Here is a 22292-nt window from a genome sequence, read left to right as displayed (position 1 = left end):
AATACAGGAGTAGAAAATTAAAAAACGGTGGTAGATCTTAACATACGTGTAATGTCTCTGTCTGACACATACAAGCTAGGAATAAAAAAAGTAAAAAAGCGCCTGCGAGTTTAGCATGGCAAATACATCTAAAAGATTTCTTGCTTAGATTTAAACAAACGATATATAGATAACGCAAAAGAGGCGGACTTGATGCCATATGGCACTCTCCTGCAACTGTTTTTCTCATAAGCGCCTTCCGACATCCGATATCGGAAGGGCGCTTCCGATAATTTCAGCCACGTCGGACCCTCCCGTCAGCTGTCGGACCGATAATATTTGTTTGTGTGCGTATGTGTATGCATAATGTTTGTTGTAGTGTGCGTGACCGCTAAAGCCAGCGCCCGCCTCCCGTGGCCTGACTAACTACGCGGATGTAGGATTCTACATCCGATATCGGATCGGACAATATGAAAACGCTCTTAGGATGCCAGAGCCATACTAATTCCATCAAACTCGAAGAATTAATGAATATCTACTTCCAATACTTGATTACAATGATTACCTCTGTATTGCAAGATAATAACCTAAAGTATAACCTATAGCCTCTTAGGCTAGCGAATATACGTATAACATTGTATTAATAATTTCAACTTCGTAGTTTCGTCATGTGAGTCATGTGCGTCTGTCCGCCCGTCTGTTTGTCTGGTCCATTGACATATCTAAGGACGGGCTGATGGGAGTGACAAAGTGAGATGTTTTCTTTTATCTTTCTCATAATACATAGAAAAGTGTTTCTGAATTGCTCACAACACTAAACAGTTGTCAAAACTACAATAAGTGGCCAACAATAAGTAAATGATGTAACAATGCTTATTAATGTTTGTTGTAATTAAGTATATGTTACGTGCCAACATGTCCCTAGACTCTTCGCAACTTTTTTTTACTTAACGTTTTACTTAAGCTCTGCACATTAAATATACATGTGTGAATAAAGTAAACAATGACTGTAGGCTTATATTACATGTACTTACTCACATATATGTGATTCATTCTTGTATTTAATAACTAATCGATGTTATTAAAAACATTGTGGGGAGTTTCAGTTACATAATTAGCTTTATTTCGTAATATTCCTGACTCTTGTGGCTTTATGGCTTATGGTATTACCTAAGTGACTTTTATTCAACTTAATAAATCAATGATTAGGTGTGCTTAGTAGAGTAATAGCGTGTTTTTTTTTGCAACAGGTACATAATAGGGGTTCTTAAAATTTAAGGGCCGAAGTTACAAAACGAAACGAAGTTGAGTTTTGTAAAGACAGGCCCGAGAATCTTAAGACTTAACTATGTACCATTGCACACAATTTTATTCTAAGACAGCAGCAAACACCTAAAATTATACGTAAAATAAAAGTAAATAATTGTTTGTACATCTTTGCTTAGAAGTCAGAATAACAAAAAAACAACAGTTGCATAATATTGTATGAATATTCCTAACAACACTGCTGTTAGGATCCTAAGAACACTGCGCCGGGGCCCCGTGCGCCGCACTTCTTATGAAGTTGATTTCAATTCAATCTCACTGGCAGTCATTTGATCTACAAATAAGAGTGCAGGAGTAGAAAAATTTTTTACAGTACATATGGTACGTGTGGTACTTTACCGCACTAGTGCGACAATTGGCACATTACGTGACTATTTCGATAATTTAAAGGGCCATATGGACTGTAAAACGTTGTACGATACATGTGCGAATAATGGTATTCATTATCGTGTCGATTTAAAACACGACCGAAGGGAGTTTATCACCACTCGTTTTTACTATTTTCGCACTTGTATCGTAATGTACCAATAAAGGTGAATTATTCGAATTATTATACTTATGTAATTGAGTACGTGTACGTGTAATGTGCACAACTGCACAGTTTAAGTGCCCTGCAGAGCTCACGAGTAAAGTTAGGCTCATAAGCAACTCAGAAGCTAATTTGATTTGCCTGTTTTAATTAAAACAATATTTTTATAAACTGTAATAGATGTCATATATTAAAGAAAAAGTGACGAAGCCCTCCAGTGGTGGCGTGGCGGGGTGGCCTAGGGGTTCATGGCGTTAGCCGCGATAGCTAAAGACGCCGGTTCGAATCCGGCCTTCACCACTGGAGGGCTTCGTCACTTTTTCTTTAATATATGACATCTATTACAGTTTTTAATTTATATATAGTAGTGTGACTACTTAAAAAAAAAAACACAAATCAAAATATTTAATAAAATAATTTGATTTGTTCTCAAAACTTGTTCAAATGTTCAATATTTTTATAGTAAATATAAATAGGACTTTATGCCGTGTATACATTAATATGGATTTTATGGATGTAGGTTCCTAGTAATTACTTATTAATCATGCAATAATCTTCTAATAATGCATCCCGGCTCTAAACCAGGTTTAAAAAAATTGCGAGTAACACATTGGGTCTCAGATGTTTTAATTCCACCCAAGTATTTTTTTCATCACATTTGCTCGAAAATATCTTATTTCCTGCAGGTGTACTGAAGGACAAAGGCCTATAAATATTGTTCCCGCGAGAGTTATGGATTCTGAAAACAAAAAAAGCTATGACTCACAAGTGAGTGTACTTAGTACAAGCCCTGTTTAATATAGGTCCGGTATATTGTCACCAATAATATTTATTTATTTTATCATTAACTCTTCCATGACATAATTAATTCATGATTAGTATCAATAAGTAATGAAACGGTAATAGTGTAGTGTTTGTGTTAGATTACGATGGTCCAAAGGGCGGCGGTGCGGCGGTGACACATCCCGCGTTTGTTGCGATATGAGCCGGATGCGCAGGCACCTCGCCTGCAGCCGCACCAGTTACAGTACACAACAGTTGATAACAATGTTTTGGTACTGGTCGAAGGGTTTTTTCATTATTTTACCCAGTTGCGTCATAGCAAGAGAGCAGGTTATGTTTTTTCTCAAACATACAATGAAATATTGATATTATGTTCCTTAAAATAGGCTGCGACGTATCACGTTTCAGGCTCGGCTAGACTAGAGGTCTTTAATGAAATTTCATACAAAATTCTAGCTCTAAAGCGTTTCAGCCTCGTTGCGTTCCCTTTTGAAAGCGGCTTTATTGAATTATTAACGCGTTGATACAGGCCAATGAATGACTGGACCATATAATTCTGTAGGTAGGTATTCGTGGATGATGTGACGAACGAATCAACACGATATCGTGCAGGATGATAACCGCCTCAACCGCTCGCCTGGCACTACTGATAAGCAACAACACCAATTATTTAGCTGAAAATAGTGTTTATTTCCTTGTTTTCTATTTACGGTTATCAAGTTTGTTGCCCTTTCATTTTCAATATCGACCAGGGTTCTTCTGGGTAGCTCAAATATTTTATAGATAGGTATCAGCGAAAGATGCCAAATGTATTTAACACGTCGTTGTTAGGTCCGTGATTGATTTATGTTTAACCGATGCTGACTGTACATAGGTACAAAAGTCTTAATGCAAAAAAAGCGTAAGTACCTACTACAAAATTGCCTCCTTGTGATCTACCGTGTGCCTTGTTTTCTTTCTCTAAAAAGTTGTATTGTACCATATTGTAAGTGCGTTATTAGAAAACAGATTTTAAGTACCAAGATTATGATACACCTGCCAATGCGGCAAATTAAATTAAATTACATAATAACTATGTACTTATGTCAATAGTTTTATAATACTATTAATACTATTATACAACGCGAATGCTGCTGAAGTAAAAAGTGGTGAATGTCTTTAATGTTCACACAGCTATATAACCTTTCTGTATAGACATGTCAGCATAAGGCGCTTGTACAAAGATTCTTAACTAGAAAGTCTTAAGTGCACTAATTTTTCATAGTGATATACATCATTTTGATGGTGTCGATTGCAATCTATGTCGATGCAACGGCACCGATTGGCAGGTCCATTACATTTAATAACGGAATAATGATTAGGCAACCTCATGGTTGCTCTGAAGGCATGGGTTGCCGCGTTATTGCAATCAGTCGTTAACCCGCCGCTCGCACGTGGTTGGGCAACCCGCGGTCCTTCATATGCAGCTGGGGTCTGCTGGCAATTTAAATTATCCTTAAGATGGATTGCCCAAATTTTGAAATTTACACATTTTTGTTTCTAATGCGCCGCAAACATAGAGTGCTTGAATGACGAGAGGCTTTTTTTGGCTTACGCATGTCTTATGTTGACTAAACCGGCTGCCGTTTTAGCATATCATCTAAGCATCTTCTTTCAATTACTAATCTTACATCCGAACAATAACGATACCCCCTCCTTATCTTAACGCTTTCTTGATCGCATTTTGCAGGAGCCTATCCAGGGGGCCGATTTTTAGGGTTCCGTACCCAAAGGGTGAAAACGGGACCCTATTACTAAGACTCCGCTGTCCGTCTGTCCGTCTGTCCGTCCGTCCGTCCCTCCGTCTGTCCGTCTGTCACCAGGCTGTATCTCATGAACCGTGATAGCTAGACAGTTGAAATTTTCACAGATGATGTATTTCTGTTGCCGCTATAACAACAAATACTAAAAACAGAATAATATAAATATTTAAATGGGGCTCCCCTACATCAAACGTGATTTTTTTTGCTGTTTTTTCCGTAATGGTACGGAAACCTTCGCGCGCGAGTCCGACTCGCACTTGGCCGGTTTTTTAATTTCGTGCGCTCTATTTCGTCACTCGAAATTCTGTTGAAAACGATGAAATGTTATTTTTGAAATCAGGCGATAGAAATTGAGAATCGAGTGGTATATTCAATTCTATTAGTAGAATTTAAATGCCGTGTAGTCTAAATAGTATTAAAGAGAGCCATAGCCCCTTACTTACCTTCTCAGTAGTAGTGTAGAAAATCATGGGGATGGTCATGGTTCGGCCATGGGGTGGTAATGTGATCAGCCATGGGGTGTTTATGGGATTGGCCACGGGGTGGTCATGGGTTGACTATGGGGTGGTCATGAGATTGGCGATGGAGTGGTCATGGGATTCCCCATGGGGTAGTCATGGGATTGGCCATGGGGTGGTCATGGGGTGATCATAGGATAGGATGGGTTGATAATGGGTCATGGGTCCTGCTATGGAAGTAGTCATACAGGCCACTGACTACTGCCTTGCGACAAGCACCCGCACGTCCTTTCTACATGCTACCTACTGATAGTGCGGTATTTCGAGTGAAGTCAAAAATACGTATTTTTAAAGTTCATGCGAAAATAATCGTGAAATATTTCGTATGCGATCATTTTTGACTAGTCGTTTTCGATTTCGAGTGCTCGAATTTCAAAAATTGCCCCCCTGATGGCATAAATTATTCCGAAAGTGACTGCTTAAGGGCAAATTATGGCTTATTGGGTTTAATCAGACTTATTTATAGGCACACGTTTATACAGGTTGATTCATTGATACGTGAATAGGCCCAACCCTATACACTCACCATCATATTTAAGTAAAACCACTTAAACCACTACACATTTTTCCATTTGACATTTCAGATCTTTAAATATAATTTGACGCGCAATCTATAAGAAACTGAGCCATTATGATGCATGTAATCCATAATTTAACAGATATTATTGAATACATGTTGGTTACAATGAGACGTTAGGATTTTACAATGTGATGTTTCATAGCATAATAAATTCAGGTGTATTAAAGTTTAACATGTGTTGTTATTTTCATGCACCGTCCCCGTACCTAATACGTAATGGTCACTAAAACGGCCAGACAAGAGACAGTCGGCTAGACTGCCCTTCGACTCTAAGTCATGGCTGATTTGCTACACAATTTACCCACTTAAGTTGTTGCATATTTTGTTTAGCAAATCATTTCCTGGTAGTTTTCTTATTGTGTAGTTAGTTGTTACTTACTCAAATTATCCAAATCATATGAGGAAATAAGGTTCATTGTGTCCCCAGGTATCGTAAACGACTTGATTATTATGATGACAAGTAGGTACAATGTCACCAACTGTACAAATGGATAATATTTTTGTTTGCGAAAAGCGGAATTTATTACGCAGTGGTGAAATGCTGTAACAAATTTGTTTTCTTTTCGATCGCGGTTAATGCGACATAGCTAACGAATGAATAAACAAATGCAGGTTACATTTCCTTCATTGTGTTGTATAAATTCAGACTACTTGTTCTTCGTATATAACCAAGATACATTCCACCAAAAAGACCAGCTAAAGACCAGCGCTGTGCAAGGTAAAATGAGAAAAATCTGCGTTCACAACCGACCTATGCCCGAAGAAAATACCATTCCATTATAATCGGAAAAAACTCGATTAATATGTTAACCATTATAGGGAATAATTATTGTATTTCTTATTCTAATCAAAACATGGTCATAATTGACTGGAAATGGATGTTTTCACAGATGCGAAGAATAGCAGAGTTCAAGCGCGACAATGCGTCGTTGCTAGACGGCTTGATGCCCGACCACGAGAAGGATGCCTTCCTCAACCACAACGTGGTGAACGTCATGAAGGGCCGCGACCACAAGGGTCGGCGGGTGCTCATCGTCAACGCTGGAGGTAAATACTTAAAACACTCACAGGTCTATGCACGTCATACTTCTGGGCACAGAACTCTTGTCCCGTGACAGAGGTAATCTTGTTATTACTTATAATACGTACGTTACGTGGTAAGTACTAATTACAGTATCACTACGTACGGTAAAAGTTCCTAGAAATTAAATATCGACTAGGATTAGAATATTTATGATTCGTGTACAGTAGGTACTCAATCAATTATTGAATAGGTACGATTATTTATAAAAAAAAATACAAGAAAGTACCTAACTGTAACCCTCAGAAATCCTACTTTATTCTTAGAAAAAAAAAACATGAACTAAGCCGATTACTAGATAATTCAGCGATGCAGGCTTAATTGATTGTAAATAAACAATTGTTTTAATACAATTACAAAATACATTGCATCTATTTTCCTTCAATTTAGGTATTATTTGCATAAAGTGTATACAAAGTAAATAATACGATGCCAAGGATTAATTGAGCAGCCCTGCTTAATATTATAGGTATCGGTGTCTTATCTCAATTCTAATTCTTTCAATCTTAAAACTAGAGTTTGTATTATCAAGGTTTATGTGTAATGCTTGGTTTATATATTATTAAGAGATTAAACAAGGTTACAAACAAAGCATTATCACGTTTATCTTTCTCAAAACAAAACCAACTGTAGAAAGTAACATAACATCGTATTGATGGCTATCGTCTGATCACTGATCAGGTTCCTGGGACCCGAAGAAGGTTAACGCGGACCAGCTGTTCCGGCTGTTCTACCTGATCCACGAGGCCGCCATGCTGGAGCCGGAGTCGCAGGTGCGCGGCACTGTCGTCATCATGGACTTCAACAACATGGGTTGGACGCAGGTTAGTACTCAATCTCTGATGAACCAGGATTGTTATTGTTACTGGTAGTAATAGTTAGTTACTTTATGAATAAATTCATTCATAATGTGTCCATGCAATTTTGCAGCTCGTTGTACATTAGGACTGTCGCGCCTTTTCTAAATAGTAGACAATGAATTAATGTTGTATCAAGCAGAAACGTCTGCGAACGATGGTATTAAGGTTACAAAACAAATTAAAAGTGGAAAAAATAACTGTCTTGGGTGAGACTTGAACCCACGACCACTGGATCGCTAGCCCAGTGCTCTGCCATCTCAAGTTCAAGGCCTACCCAAGACAGTACATTTTTCCACTTTTAATTTGTTTGTAAGCTTAGTAAACAATGTTTTGTAAACGAGCATATGAGGTTCCCGTAGGACGGCTAACAGGCATCAAGGGTCTGGGGATGTACAACAAGCATTTACATACACATACTAATTTCACTAATTTGTTTATAAGTAAGTAATACCTACGACTTTTCTGACTTTTGAGCTTACTAAAGGATGACTGAAGCATTGACTAAATGCCCACAAATAGTTAATTGCTGCTTTTAACATGTTTTAGTGTAAATAATTATAATTAATTAAGCGTAGTACTGTTTTTGGTTTTGATATATCAGTCACCTTACATCGACAAGTCACTGACTTTCTTCTGTTGACAATTAGTTTTTAAAACATTCTGTCAAGCACGTGTAAAACTGACGATGAATTGTTTTCAAACACGGCTTGAACACTGGAGATGTCTCTTATATGCTAGTTATGCAGACGTACGTACCTAGTAGCGAGAAGTTCTTAAGCATTGGTACAGATTGACGTGTGTATAAATACAACTTTCGCCAACACACCCTTTTGCAGAGAAATTACATCCTCCCTAGTTATTATTATAATTCTTAGCAGGAAATACTTAGTTACCCTCTAGTAGGGTGAAATATTGGTGAAATAGATCGCAGACTGAACCGCAGAAGCGATTCTTTCCGCCCTTTTTTTTGGGAGATAGCCCGACTTTGAGCAAGTGGGGTCCACTAGGGTAGGGGACTTGATCAGCTTAGTTTGACTATTTTATTACAATAACATCAGTTTTAGCTTATATTTTAAATTATTACCGAATGTAATATTGTTCATACCTACGTTCTTTTAACTAGGCATTTACACTAACCTTGCGCTAATTCTAGCATTACAACTTAAACTTACTCAGCATGCACAACGTTTTATAGTTGGTAATCCTTAGATTTATCTTAGATCATAACAGCCATTGCGCTTCATTGTTGTGTTGCTGCGGTTTCGCCATCCACTCGTATGTCTTCACCACATTTAAAATGACTTGTAATCTTTTAAATACATCTCATGGTTTAGTTACATTTTATGTCATTTAACGTTACATACAATATACCACCAATTAGCCTTTATTTAATTTTCACCTCAGTAGCTCGAACAAGCTTACTTTCGTCACTCCCTGGAGTGAGGAAAGTGCGACTTTCCTCACTCCAGGGAGTGAAACAAAGTAGCTTTTTAATTTAGTTAAGGCCATAAACTGCCAATTCATACTTTTATAAAAAAAATATCTCTGTGTAATTCGAATTACCTTTAATTTGTTCTCACTACTGAGGTGAAAAATTATGTGTGCAACACGAGAGCAAAGTTATTTTACATCTCGTGTTTTTGAGTCCCTCGCTACGCTCAAGATTCTAACTTAGAATCACTCGCTTCGCTCGTGAATCAATTATAGAATCTTTCGCTTTCTCAGGACTCAAAATAAACACTCGCAAGATAAACCAACTTTCCTCTCTTGTTGCACAAATAACTATTGTACTTCTGAGTATTTAAACTAGAACGTATACCAAGACGCCAAGCCAAAAAGTTGTATCTTATGAATAAAATTTTATACAATGCGTTTTGACGACCTGTCTGGCCTAGTCAGTAGTGACCCTGCCTATATAGTTGATGATCCAGGATTCAAATATTTCAAATTTTAGAATTACTCATTTCTTGAAATGATCGGGTGGCCTTATCCTGAACAAGTCAAGCCTAACCTAACCATATCATGAAGTGATCAATTCTAAAATGGCATTGCATGAAATGATCACATTCTATGATCATAGAATATAATTATATCGTTATCTAAGTACCCACAACATAAGCCTTATTGAGCTTACTTCGGCTTAGTTTTTTTTTTTTTTTTTTTTTTTTTTTATACCACGTCGGTGGCAATCAAGCATACGGCCCGCCTGATTGTAGTATGTATGTAGTATGTAGTTAATTTGTGTAGGTAATAATGTCCTATAATATTTATTTACATATTTTATTTCTGTTTATACCTTGTTGCTTTGGACTGTCGTAGGTATATGCGTAAACTTTCAAGTCAATTAGGTTAAGAAATCGAACACTCACTTGTTAATGGATCTAGATTTACGTTGTACAATCATAGCATCTGTGTTATTGTTACGAAGCGCGTGAATACACATTGTATTCGTGTGCTATTAATCTACAGACATGTGAATAATATAAACTTTTAATCTCTTTATAAAATCGCGATACTCGTTTTTGCTTTATGTACCTACTACCTACAACCTAGTACCTAGTAGAAGTAGATAATGCTACTCGTACTCGATGCATACGACACTAAGACTCATCGTTATGTATTTATTTTTGAAACAGTCCATTGTTTCATCAATCCGCAACCTATTGCACAGTAATATTAATTATTTCAATTTTTAATCAAAACACTCGTAGTTAGAAAGTTAAAATACAATTTTAATATAGTACTGTAACTACTGTGATATGAGCAATTATTATAAAAGACACAGGTAACTTTATATGCAGTCTACCCAGTATTAATGAATACACGTCTTTGATGAAACCTAGATTGAGACGCACACGGGTTTGCAACAAAGACGCGTCAATGGCCTCTACACCTATTGTGTTAGGGTTCATTGTGGCTTGTTCGGGTGCCTGGCACGCTAGCCCACTCCCAGAGTTCATTAGAGAAGTCATACAACAAATTACAAAACCCTTTATTCTTAATGAGGTTATTCAAAATCAAGAAATATGCCTTATTGTAGAATGTACATGATTGAAGAACTGATTATTTGATAAATAACTAAAAGTGAAATAATAAAATAACTATAATACACGTGTACAGAGCGATATACTTTGTTTGTATATTGTTATTAATATAAGCTTATCGCTTACCTACTCTTGAGTGAGTACTGTCTGATAAAGCGAATCTTGGTGAACAAATCTAGGTATTAATACAGTACCTATCAGTTTAAAACTGTATCATATAGTAGAAATGATAATGATAACATCTATCAGATTTTCAAATCATCTGTATGCCTTTGAGCCGATATCTAGTATAACGGTGCTGGTTTCGGTGAGGTGATCGCTCTGTACGGGGTGGCAGTAACAGCCGCTATCGCCTCACTTTCACTCGCCGTCGCACGCGCATCGCGCATGCCGAATGACAAAAGACGCGCGCAACCACAACAAAGGGACTGGGGTGCAGGTCGACAGGCAACTCGTGACAGTACCTGACTTACGACAAATGCAACATGACCAGAATACCTAGGTACCTATCATAGAATTTTCCATATATACCTACACTTTCATGTTTTTTATGCTCTAATGAAAATTCGCTGGTGACAAACTTTTAACAAAAGTTCTGGTCGTATTAAAAAAACAAAGAGAAAAGTTACGGCTTGTCACTCTTAGATCAAATAGGAATAAATAAACACGGGCTCATGCCAGTATAGTCGTCTCTAGATAACTATTTTGAATGTTAGTAGAGCATATATTTTTACTGACTGTATACTTGCCTAGTTTACACGTTTCTAATTTAGCTAGGTATTAAGATATGGTACATTTCATGACACCGAGTATATCTATTATTAGTTTTAACAAAGAGGATATAATAGGATAGAGCGGTACTGTCATAGTAAATTTTGTAACCACAGTAAATTCACTGCCATCTATCGACACACTTTAAAACTAAAAATGAAGATTTATAAAATACGATAAAATGTATTTAAATATGGATAAATGATTTTTTTTATTTGCATTAATTATTTTTATATGATTTTGACCCATGTTCTTTCACTGATATGCGTTAAAATTCTTAAATAACAAACGAAACCATCAACGCCCTATATACGAGAGTAGGCCAAAGGTAGTGGCGCCATCTGATCGAGAATCAAATTTTCGTGATTTTCGAGGCACGTTGTTTCCTTAGACTGTATCCATCTATAACGAAGTTATATCTATCTTTGGTTGTAATCACGTTGTAATAACCCAGTTTCAATCAAATAAAAATAATGTTTATACCTATGCTTCGATGTCTGGTATGACATAGTCATACATCTTGTTCGCGAGTAGGGGCGGCAGTAACTATACTAACTATAGTCTGCATCTTCTCAAATGGTTTTTACGCTAAAGACGGTAATCTGTTAAACAAAAGCCATTGTCTCTTTTATGTGAGCGGTCGTCCATTATGTGCCATTGTGTGTGAGCGCCGCACGCGCCGTGGCACGCGTCAACACACAATGGCACACAAAGGCCGACCGCTCGCACAAAAGAGACAATGGATTTTGTTTAACAGATTACCGCCTTAAGCGTAAAAATAATTTGAGAAGATGCAGACTATACTAAATCGGGATGATTTTGCATGAAACTCACGTCTTCGCACGCTGGAGGTACTTGCATTATTTATCGCGTGATTCACACACCGCATAAAACAATGTATTTGTTTCAAATTGAAGTACTTAGCAAATGCAATTATACTCACAACAAAGAATATTTGAGATCGTCCTTTCTATTGTCTCTTTATTGTTAAACGTATAAAACTTGGTATTTATGGAACTGTTACAAAATGAGAGCAACAAAGGTAACCTTCCAATGCTCGTGAAATAATTAAATTCTTAGTCAATTATTATTTGAGTGCTCCACGATCTTGATAATTATAAATAATTAATATGTAGTTATATTATTTATAAATTATAATATATGATTACCCCGCCGGTTCGCGAGAGGCAGCGATCGTCGTTACCAACTAATAAATACTACAAATACAATTCTTATTGAAAACGAATGCAATCCAATACAACTTCTATATCCAAGAAAATCTTAGAGGTTTACGTCGCTATTTACCAAAGTATGAGTAGACCGAAACGGACAAGTATACTTTACATGTAACTTTCATTTTTTTTATACTACGTCGGTGGCAAACAAGCATAAGGCCCGCCTGATGTTAAGCAGTCTCCGTAGCCTATGTACGCCTGCAACTCCAGAGGAGTTACATGCGCGTTGCCGACCCTAACACTCCTTTCCCTCGAGCATTCTATGCATCTCGCTCGTACTGGCATATTAGTGCGAGCGAGATGTATAGAAAGTAAATTACGTAGACGTTCGTTAGCGTACATCTCAGTGTTGACACTGTCAGTGACAGTACGGGTAAAGATTTTAAAACGGATACCGGATTTTCATTATCTATGAAAACCTTCACGACACATTTATGAACTATGAATACTATGATGAATTATCAACACATGCTTCACGTTCTTCTATAATCCTATTATTAAAACGTCATATATCAATATCATTATCATATTATCAACCAAATAACACCAATATAAGCTAGTAGGTATTAATAGATTTTGCACATATCAATTATTGTGCGTAATCCATTAATATAATAATTCATATAATTTTCATAGCACGCGTCTGGGCCCATTGTTCCAAACACATATAATTGTTATAATCTACCTTCCAAGTTGTTATGATCAAGTTCCTTGACTTAATTACCAATTATCGATCGTCATGCTTGCAATACGATTTTTAAACAGTCAAAATATTTTCAAATAACCTTGTGATTCTACTAATGTGTCATGAACTCATGAAACTTATGAATCCATTTCACGGAGCCAACATAATCGGACGGTCAACGAATCGATCTCTGAGGAAAACGTTTCTCGATTCAGGGTTTAGGCTCAAGGGACGTCACGTCTGATCCGAGGCTAGTACATAAAACAACGTTTATTCCGGTTATAGTGTTACATGTTAGGAATTTTGAGATGCATCACGCGTCGAAGATCGACCTAGATGCAATGAGAACAAGGGTGTCCAGGCACATCTCCAATAAAATTGAGTATACTTATTTGAAAACGCCTCTCGATCTTGCTTACTCTCAGATAGGTCAATATTTTAGTTAAACATCCGTTCCATGTCGCAGGGCGATGGAGGAAGTGTGTTTTCCTCTCCAAATGGTTAAAGGACATAAACGTTTGATGGGTAAATACGAGTAGGTGTGGGCACGTTTTTCCTATCTCGGCGCGCTGGTGTCCGATGTTAAGGGTGACACCTGTGGTCAGCCGCAAGACGGCCGTGATCTATGAAGTGTTATAATAGCCTATTTATCGCCATTATAGCTACTGCAAATTGTGCTTAAAAAGAAATTCCATTTCTATTGGTAGCAATTTGCAAAGCTGCGGGTTAGATGCAAATATGATTAAACTAAATATACGTTCTTGTAACTGACAATGAGTTAATAGGTACATAAATACCTGTATATCGGTAAAAATCTGTTTCAGCAACGTAAGGGTTAGATGCAAATATGATTAAACTAAATATACGTTCTTGTAACTGACAATGAGTTAATAGGTACATAAATACCTGTATATCGGTAAAAATCTGTTTCAGCAACGTAACTACCTATTAACATTGTTTAAGTAGTAGGTACGTCCGTTTGCACTCATTGAAGTACATGTAGATACACTACAATTTATCACTAGTAGGTGCCTATTATGTATAATAATTAATGTAACTGATTATATCATATTTAATAAGTACTAATTAACGTTCGTAGGTAGCAACCGATACTGGAATATCAAAAATTAAAACAATACTTATTATTTTATCATAAAATGGATGCAATAATCATGTCTGTGTGGTTTAACTTTCCTTAATGTTAAAAATGTGTAAATAATTCGTGTTTTAATATAATTTTGATGCACCAAGTACGGCGACAAATTACTTATATTACTCCGTAAAGACGTGCCCTACGGGTGAAACGAAGTTGGCCATTATATTGGTGTCAAATTGCGTTGTGTGCAACAAATGCGAGCCAGTCGTGTAGTCTAACGCATCTAGGAACAAAAATCTTGGATTTTTTTTAAATCAACGGACTGTAGTTATTCTATTATGTTTGCAGACAATGGGTCTGACGCCGTCGTTCTCCAAGCGGCTGCTGACGTTCATCCAGGACGCCATGCCGCTGCGGCTGAAGGAGGTGCACTTCGTCAAGCAGCCCATGGTGTTCAACGTTGTCTGGAACATGTTCAAGCCCTTCGTTAGGGAGAAGCTCAAGCACAGAGTGAGTATATAATACTAATCTATACCTTGCGTGGAGGGTGCCTACCTCTCATACTTTATCTTGGCAAGCCAGAAATAGCTCGAGTCATCGAAATATTAGCATAAGGCACAGGGAACTTAAAGTAAATAATTTTTGTGTTATTTATGATATTTTTTGCGATATATTTTTTTCACGTAAAACTGCATTACACCATCAAAGCGATTCATCACCTACATCGATAATTCGATATGTGTTAACAATATAATAATTTGAATATGTTTAAAAACTTATGTGTAGATTCAGAGAAAAACACCAAATAGTTATTCATTTAGGTAATAGTGGTTTATGGGTAGAATGGGTTAACCTACGTCTAATTTTCACCCCACTTGGCCTATCTCATCAGAAATGGGTGCCTTTTGTCGCTTGTCTTGATCTACTATTGAATTTAGAATTTAATGCCCGAAATGTGTTATGCGTCAGTATAGGCATAACAGCTGCGGGCAGAATATCTCCCTCCTTTTATCATTATCCCCTCCCTTACTTTTTAACATAGATGTTATTTAATTTCTGATACGATATATTTTATTTATTTATTTATTTAAACTTTATTGCACAAGCAAAGAAAAATTTACAAATGGCGGACTTAATGCCAAAAGGCATTCTCTACCAGTCAACCATTAGGTCAAACCGAGACATAAATGTTGGTGCAGGATAGATTCATAAATTATAACGAGAAATAGAACCAAAAAAAAAGTCAAATATTATATATATATATATATATATATATATATATATAAACATAATAATAATATATGAGTGCAATGCGCTCCGCTCTTTTGACCAATTTACCATTAATTGTCAGATCTTCTTCCACGGCTCGAAGATGCCGTCGCTGCACAAGTACCTGGCGCCGTCGCACCTGCCGTCAGACTACGGCGGCGAGCTGCTCGCCATCGACTACCGCGGCGCCGAGTGGTACCCCGTCATCAACGAGATCATGCCGCACATCGAGAAGTGGAACTCCTTCGGGTTCGCCAACACCTCTTAAATGCATTTAGTGGTTTTTACTCCTTGGTGAAGCGCATTTGTCTGGTGTCGTGTGTTGACATTATATAAAAATTGATTAGGTGTCAATTCCGCCAGCCAAAAGACTGCAAAGAAAGAATAGTTTGAACAATAGTTCGTCACCAGGTAGAGTTCCAAGATATTCTTCCAGATCTAGGTCCTCAATGTTTCAAATAGGTATCTCAAATTCTATTAATACGCGTCAACACAAATGTCCCTTTCACACCTTCAATAAATGCTCTTCGCTAATGTTTTAAGAATGTGGATAAGCCACAAACTATATACAAAGACCCCTTGTATTCGACAAGCCGTTCCCGTGGGTTGTAAATGGATTCCTTTCACATACGACCTCGAGGTCCAGGCTAAGATAAAGGGGTCGAAGTAGATTAATACAAGATTGCCATAAACAAGTGTTTCTATACAGCAAGCATACAAAGACTGCTGTTCAGATTAGGGTTCTTAGGTAATTACGTAATTATTGTCGCATGAATGCCCATGACAACTGTTGTGAATGTCTTTATGGATTGGTTATGTAGGTAGCTATTTTTAAGTTATAGTTATAATAATCATTATGAATGGTCGGAGCAGCTGCAATGTTTTGAGTGTGATATTTGATGCAAGTAATTATTACACAAAAATAACATGTCTTCGTTTTACTTCTAAACGACTGGTTCAAAATATTATTTAAATGTTTCATGTTTGCATAATTCTACGGAAAAGTGGGTGAATATCATGACATTTATATATACTATGCAAGAAAAATATTTTATTAAATTATATTTTATAAATATATAATTTAAGCTCAAACATGTGACATGAAAATGTGTGCCTTTTACAATTATAATTCAAATATACAGAGGCTGTGAATGTTATGAGTATGTGCCAGTTGATTACCATGTTCACCAAAACGTAGATTTAGGTATAAATCGTCAACTTGTATGTGATATATATTAGAAACACGGGCTAAGGAGACAATTCTCTAGCCTCGTGGATAGATTGCAATCAGTAATTAGAAGTCTAGTTATGTTGTCTCCAAAAATCATTCCAAGAATTAGCAGTTCTATTCCAAAAAAACATATTTTTTAATGTGTTATATACCTGACTTGCTCAAAGAATAGATATTATGTATATACATGAAAAAGTCTCCTTTTAGAAATGTATTTTAAGTAAAGGAAGTTTTTAGAAAGTAACGGTTGTTTTATTTAACATGAGTGAAGAATATGAATCCCCCTTAAGGGTCCCCGGCAAGCTCGGCTCTCCATACAAACGTAGTTCCGCTCTCATTTTAGATAGAGATTGCTCTGAAACTTTGTACTTACAATAGGATAAGGCATATCTATGTCTGTAATTAGTTTATGTAGCTTCAGATACTATAGTTAAAAAAATACAGCGAATTTAAGTTTTTCATACAAAACTTGTTTTTGCTCTTTTTCGATTGTTTTATAAACTGGAGCTATATAAACTAATTATAGACCTAGATATACCTCTTGTCATTGTATCTGAAAAGTGTCGTTACAATCCAACACGTAGTTTTAAAATGAGAGCGGAACTACGTTTGTATGAAAAGGTGCAATTCGGCCGAGCTTGCCGGAGACTCTTAAATAAGGCTTCTGTTATGAAGCTTTCCTTGATTTTAAATGACGACAAAGGGGTCAAAGTCAAAAGGAAGGTTAAGATTTTAGCAATCTATGTATACTCGTATGTTTTAGGTCGGGATGGGTGTGAGTATGTTGGTGTCGCGTGTTCCACGTAGCGTCAAAACAGCTGAAGAGGGGGAGCGATATTTCCGAAAATATTCATTTTATAAAATAAATTAAAAATCGTTTTAAAATACCTATCCAACAACGCATCAGCATCACATCATAGGATTAAAGCAAAAATAATAATTATTCTCACTTCACGTGTCTGTACAATAAAATATCATAGGTATTACTCTAAAAAAAGTCGCTCAGACAGACAGACGGACATGGCGAATCTTTAAGGGTCCTTAGTTGACTACGGAACTCAAAAGACACACTTGCGCAGTAAGAGTGCTGTTTCACGCAAGTGCAGCGGGAGCTAAAGTCCATTTCAATCCCACGGGCGAGTTATGATTTTTTTCTAAAAAAGTCAAGATATAAAATGAGTTTTACATTCAAAAATCTCAAAATATTAACCTTTATTATTTAATTGATTTGTTTATGTTTAAAAATATTTAATTTGATTCATTTAATAGCTGTTTTTATAGTAGATATTGTACAACCAGGGCATAAAGCGATCCATTTTTATCCAAGGCAATTTATTTTCACTTCGATTGTGAGTAAAATATACAAAAATATCCATTTATTTATTAAGGAAAATTATACTCGGGCCGGTCGGGGGCGCGGGGCACGCCGGCCGGGAGCGCGCCGGTCGGGGGCGTGTCGGCAGGGCAAGCAGTTTGTATGGCTGATTTTCGACTTTATTGCTAAATTAATAAGGGTCGTAATATATGACTTTAGTTTATGCTATAGAACATAATAAGCAATTTTATGTCGTCTTTGTACGACTTAACACGTTCCCTGTGTAACTGGGAACCAGAAATCGACTCCTCGCGTGCATTTTTCTTTTTTTGTAAATACCTTTTATACAGTATATATTAATATATTTATGTATAAAAACATCATTAATGAGGACCGTTTTTCCTATTTTCCCATTTTCCCGAGTGCCTCACATGTGATGCATACACGTATGAGCTTTCAACCTGGTGCCCACAATGTAACGCATGCACGTATCAGCTCATTACTCAGTGCATCACACATATCATTCATACATGTTTTAGGGCTATTTGTAATTTTTCTTGGACTTTTATCTGTGGTCTACATTGATATAGCTAGCTGATCAGCTGACAAGTTATCACCTCATCACCTGTTCGCAAGACTTGTTTCTGGTATAAAAAAATTGCGGCTGATTTGATGTCTGTTGCGGTTTTTAATGCAGTCTCTCTTAACACGCCACCAAATAGTCATCAGCTATCTTCTTGGCATTAAAAATAGGTACCGAACCTTCGGCTGGACCATCGATTAAATCTAACTTATCCCGCCACCATGAACTGACCAAAATTCCACGCCGTAACAATACAATTTTTAGAAAACTATGCGTTCAGTACTATAAATTGATGCCTGAACACTCAGTGAACAGGGAGGACACCTACAGAAGCTAGCAAAAAGACAGTATTTGATGAGTAAAAAGCAGTGTCTCTTCGATGCTACAATGTTTGCCATTAAAGAAAAATTCCAGGAATTTCTGATTAGGTTTTTACAAATTTATTTGATTATTATTTTATTTAAATTATCATGTGCTTTAAATGCAATTAATTCATTGTGTTTTGTTATTTAAAATAAAAATGTATATTTTTTGTGTTAATATTTGTAACAGCCATAACCAGGAAATATTATAGAAAATGTCATCCGGACACACGTGTTTTCTGCCAAAGTTTTCGTGGCCAGTATGTGCACGCAAATAAAAAACATCTAGCTCACACGTGTAAATTTTGGCAATGCTTTAAGTTTACAAGGGGTCGTGCATCATCCGTCACCCTTAAATGCTACACATATGATGCATGCACAGGGAACGTGTTAAAGTCGAACTTGACGAGCATTTTCAATCGTGGCTGAATGCCGGACGGGTCCGTGCCTTCGATGCCTAACTCGGGCGGACGAATGTCTGAAATGTCACCGTATTTAAGAATTATTTTGCTTAAAATTAAGTTTTTTCTTTGCAAGTGTGATGAAAAACATTGTGTGTAACTCAGGGGGTAAAAATATTGCAAACTCGAGTCTTAATGCACTCCGTGCGGCTGTCGTGAATCTATGGACCTCGTTTGCAAAATTTTACTTACCCCCTCGTTGCACAATGTACTATTTTCGGTCTGCCTTTTTTTTAATTAAAAAAATATTGCATTTGGCTCACTTGTAAGACTGTACTGTCATAATGTGACATTGTATTGTAGCCCAATGTACGCGGGACACAGTTTATTCTGTGTCAACTGCGTAAAAGCTGCGTAAGCGCCTAGACATGTCATTATAGCAATAACTGCGATGGTCCTCAGAAAATAATAAAACGTAAACATATGAAATCTCAGGAACGGCGTTAGAATTTTATGAAATTAGTCTCAATGTAATCACAATTTGAAACAAATTTGAGCAAAAATGTTTAAATTAAAGGTAAAATTTTAAAATCGCTTCGGGCAACATTCGATCTGTAAATCTTATTTAACACTAGCTGAACCAGCCCTAATCAACTCAACCGAGCCACCGAAGTTTGCCAGCCCTTGCAATTTTTTGTTTATATTTTTCAGTTCTTTGTTTAAATTCCTTAGGGCGGCGAATAGCAATATCTACTGTAAAAGTATTCTACCTTAACAGCACCGAATTTCCAAATCATATTGAAAATTTACCGGTAACAATGTGCTACCTCGTACTTAATTAAATTTGCACTAATACTCTTACGGTAGATGTTGGCATGCTGGTACGCACAGGTCTGGCAAGCTTCGCTAGCTCATTTGGTTAGTGATTGGACCGGTGTTACGTAAGGTCGCGTTCGAATTGTGCCTAAAGCGATAAACTATAACATTTTTCCTTTTTTTAAATCTAAAATATCGTTTGCTGACGTATCTACTTCCTACAAAAAATAATCTGTTGAGTATAAGTAGGTTCTCCGCTGGCTCGGTTACCTGGACGCTGAAGAGGATGGGAGAGGATCGAGCTGAGAAGAGCGTAATATGTGGGGCGCCTAGGTGGAAAACGTCCGTCTGGGCGCCCCAGATACCGCTGGAGTAAAGAAGCCCTAAAAAAACCTGTCCGCCCTTGGAGTACCCAACTGGTGTAAAGTGGCGCAGAATAGGGCAGAGTGGCGTCCTCTCGTGTCGGTGGTCAAGATCCTTTTTAGTCACTGGGCCAGTGAAGTAAGTAGGTAGGTACGAACGAGATGTATTGAAAATGATGGCAGCATGGTAACAAATTGAGATCAATTTTTAAAATTCCAATGCAAGAAATGTACAGATTTTATAGCAACTAACAATATGCATGTATATGTCCAATATGTGTGTATGTGTCCTTGGAGTCGAACGTGATGGTTTAAACCGTCAGGATGTTCAAATTTCTCAATCACTGATCATATCGCAAGATGTGCATATTGCGCATGTTTATGGCTTATGAGAGCTATAATAAAGATTTCGCCATTTTCAAGGTAAAATTAATAATACTTACTCGAAACATTCATATGTTACTTTGTCTAGCTCTATATAGTTTGTGATTCACAAAATAGCTTTATACGTATGAGTTTTTAGAATAGAATAGGATAGAATAATGATTTATTCCCACTCGCATAGTCATACATAATACAAGAAGATAAGTACTAGCTTTTGCCCGCGACTTCGTTTGCATGGAATTAGTAATTTGGGTACCTTAATTTTTAAATAAATCGGCTTTTTAGGTTTTGTACCCAAAGGGTAAAAACGGAACCCTATTACTAAGACTCCGCTGTCCGTCTGTCTGTCAACAAGCTGTGTCTCATGAACCGTGATAGCTAGACAGTTGAAATTTTCACAGATGATGTATTTCTGTGGCCGCTATAACAACAAATACTATTAAGTACGGAACCCTCGGTGGGCGAGTCCGACTCGCACTTGTCGGGTTTTTATTACACCCTTCTTTTCACCCCCAAAAGGGATGTCTAATTAGTCAGAAATGCGAATTTTCTTTATATGTAACGAAAGGTCGGATCTTATAGTCCCTTTTTAATTTAAGATATTAGTATTTTCTTTTATTCACTTCACTTCCATTTCCATTTTCCACCTCCAAGGAAATTGAAGAAGTTGGAGAAGTCGAAGAAATTGGAGGAGGTGAAGTTGATGAAGGTGAAGTTGTAAAAGTTGGAGACATTTAAGATGGAGAAGTTGAAGTTGAAGAAGTTGGAGAAGTCGAAGTTGGAGAATTTGAAGTTGAAGAAATGGAAAAAGTTGGAGAATTTGAAGTTGAAGAAGTTGGAGAAATCTAAGTTAAAGAAGTTGTAAAACTTGAAAAAGTTGATGGTGGAAGGTGGTGAAGTTGAAGTTGAAGAAGTTCAAGTTATATCAAGTTATACGCTATAACGCGGCATACAAAAACATAAATGTTTCAGCACTCCCCTCCTAAGGGATTTTTTTTAAGAACTGCGGGTCAAAAAAATTTTTTTGACCTCTAGTATGCGTGTGCCAAACGGCTAACCTGTACATTGATTTGCGGTTTTTTTTTGATATTGGGGTCGAGCGGCTTCCACTAAATCGGGCATCAGTTTTTGCGGCAATTGTAAATTCAAAATATATTTGAACTTCAAGGTCACTATTTTGAATAGCACATCTTTGACAAGCCACAGATGAGAGGATGTAGGTTAATAGTTGTGTCAAAATAATAGAAATAAGTACTAAATATGTAGTTGCAACCGCTGTG

The 22292-nt window shown here is 36.9% G+C and overlaps 1 protein-coding gene across 1 annotated transcript in view; it reads left to right on the top strand.

Moving 5' to 3' along the window:
• LOC134740750 (clavesin-1) overlaps positions 1 to 17033 on the top strand; it is a 30842-nt gene extending 13809 nt beyond the window's left edge. The window contains exons 3-6 of the mRNA XM_063673349.1: positions 6408 to 6564; positions 7280 to 7422; positions 14638 to 14799; positions 15641 to 17033. Of these exons, the coding sequence (XP_063529419.1) occupies positions 6408 to 6564; positions 7280 to 7422; positions 14638 to 14799; positions 15641 to 15826 (648 nt within the window). The 3' untranslated portion in view covers positions 15827 to 17033. The remainder of the gene's footprint in view (positions 1 to 6407; positions 6565 to 7279; positions 7423 to 14637; positions 14800 to 15640) is intronic.
• Positions 17034 to 22292: the final 5259 nt, after the last annotated feature.

The sequence above is a fragment of the Cydia strobilella genome, chromosome 4, assembly GCF_947568885.1.
Source record: "Cydia strobilella chromosome 4, ilCydStro3.1, whole genome shotgun sequence".
NCBI classification, from domain to species: Eukaryota; Metazoa; Arthropoda; class Insecta; order Lepidoptera; family Tortricidae; genus Cydia; species Cydia strobilella.
Note: the sequence above shows the minus strand (reverse complement) of the source record. Positions and strands in the feature narration are given on the sequence as shown.